Source organism: Adiantum capillus-veneris, chromosome 30 (genome assembly GCF_014529385.1).
Source record: "Adiantum capillus-veneris isolate H3 chromosome 30, ASM1452938v2, whole genome shotgun sequence".
Classification (NCBI taxonomy): domain Eukaryota; kingdom Viridiplantae; phylum Streptophyta; class Polypodiopsida; order Polypodiales; family Pteridaceae; genus Adiantum; species Adiantum capillus-veneris.
The window spans coordinates 95,724,496-95,726,457 of NC_140960.1; the positions used below are offsets into that span (position 1 = coordinate 95,724,496).

A 1,962-nucleotide genomic window follows, 5' to 3' on the forward strand; every position below is an offset into this window, starting at 1 on the left:
GGTATGCTCCAGGTATGTTCTCACAATCAGGGACACTCCTCGGTGTGTTGTGAAAGTATGATATGCCAACGCAGCAATGCACTCCAAGTGCAATGGAGACTGAGGCTGCAATCACCAAGGAGGTGATCCGTATCTGCTTATAGATGTTGCTCATCCCTCCACTAGATCTAGTTGATTGCGTGAAAGAGACGCTAAGAAGCACTACTATTGGGGCCAGAGTAGTGCTTCTTAGTGCCTCTTTCACTCGATCAACTAGATCTAGTGGAGGGACGAGCAACATCTATGATCAGAGACGGATCACCTCCTTCACAATTGCAACCTCAGTCTTGATCGCACTCGGAGCGTAGTGCTTTTACAAGATACGTAGAATGCACACGGGAGACAAATTCACAAGAACTTCATAGGAATCTCTCTACACAGGAATCCCTCCCCCTTTATGAGTCCTCTCTCTCTCTCTCTATACACATATTATCTATAGTATAGATTATAACTTGTCCATGTTTTTTTCTCCATTCACTATTAAGATTAAATGTTTGTGTGTTTAATGCAGGTATGGATGATGATGAGTTTCTTTCTTCTTTGTCACCCCAACAGAGGAGGTGGTACGAGGAGCGTCATCACTCTGGAGAACCATCCCGACGCTCCACTCCTTCAACATCTCCCTCTATTTTGGAGCATTCAATGCACTCCAAAGCTTCGGTGTCAACGAGACGATCTTCACACTTGTCTAGGCACAGACGCTCTAGTGGTGGCAACGCCGATGCTGTGGGGATGCCGCTGCTGATGCCTTGACACCACCTCGTGTTTGACGAGGCTCCTTGCCTTCCCCTTCTTTGCCTGTCCCCACACCAGCCACGACATCACCATCTACGCCAAATTTTACGTGGCTATCGATCATTCCTGGCTACACACCACTAGCTACTCCTTCGAGAGTCACCCCAGTCGACCGTCCTCTCTTCGGGGCCCAGACTCCATTGGAGATACCTGACGGTCATATCCCCATTCAGACACTACTAGAGACCTCTGTTGAGACACTCAAGTTCACGCATCACAGGTGAGAGGGCTTGCCGTACTCGGTCGACATCAACGAAGGCATCATCATGGATGATGAAGGCAAGAAGGTGATCTCGTGCATGCGTGGTCTTTGCTCTCAGGTGTTTAGACACTACATAATAAACACCTGGAGTGAAGTTCCAAATGAATTAAAAGATAGAGTCATCAGCATACTGCATTCTAACAAGTGGAAGCAACAAAAGGAGGTAGCCAAAGCGCGAGTAGAGGCAGGGAGCTCACACCACTTGGGGAGCGGCGGGTGGGAATCATTTGAAGCTAATTTTGTAAGTGTTTTTTCATTGCTCTTTAGGTTATCTATTTGTACTTTTAAATTCTAACATAATGGATTCTTTGTATGTTTTGAATAGTGGTCGATGACAGGACGTGACCCCACACTGTACGAGCATGAGTACGCAGGTAGAAAGGGTTTAAATACCCTGATGGAAATTCTGAGTTCTCGCGGTGGCATGGTTAGTATTTCACTTTACTCTTTTACATTTGTTGTATTTTAATGATAAGCCAAGAAAATAGATTGTTTGTAATTATATGTTTATACTTACAGAAAGTACGTCTTATTGTTTTTTCCTGCAGAATCCGACAGATATGCCGCTTGGACGCGATGAGACGTCTTATTAGACATCAATATAGCTGTAGCCAGATAGCATTAGCTTCCTTTTGTCATAGCATGTATAATGAGATGACGTGTATACGTCTTTTTGTAACTATTGGAAAGCCATGTATTTTCTCAATAATGACAATTGTGTTGTAACTATTACATTTGCAAAGCTTAACAATCAAGTGATTTTGCCTATGATGTGTGTAATTGACATTGATTTACTTTTGTCAATTTACTTACGTCCAATTACTTTTGTCAGTTTTGTATCTTTATTCTAAAAAAAAATACTATGC

At 43.3% G+C, this 1,962-nt stretch overlaps 1 protein-coding gene across 1 annotated transcript; it reads left to right on the plus strand.

The window, feature by feature from the left end:
• The first annotated feature begins 1,100 nt into the window (after nucleotides 1-1,100).
• On the plus strand, nucleotides 1,101-1,689 carry LOC147418447 (uncharacterized). Its single transcript, XM_086507111.1, has 4 exons — nucleotides 1,101-1,113; nucleotides 1,192-1,337; nucleotides 1,422-1,523; nucleotides 1,645-1,689. The coding sequence occupies exons 1-4, from the start codon at nucleotides 1,101-1,103 to the stop codon at nucleotides 1,687-1,689; spliced, it is 306 nt and encodes a 101-aa protein (XP_086363237.1).
• Nucleotides 1,690-1,962: the final 273 nt, after the last annotated feature.

What these genes read in the sequence shown, in the direction of transcription:
- LOC147418447 (XM_086507111.1), top strand. An exon ending in AATCATTTGAAGCTAATTTT is followed by an intron (nt 1,338 to 1,421) that starts GTAAGTGTTTTT and finishes TGTTTTGAATAG; the next exon opens with TGGTCGATGACAGGACGTGA. An exon ending in TGAGTTCTCGCGGTGGCATG is followed by an intron (nt 1,524 to 1,644) that starts GTTAGTATTTCA and finishes TTTTTCCTGCAG; the next exon opens with AATCCGACAGATATGCCGCT.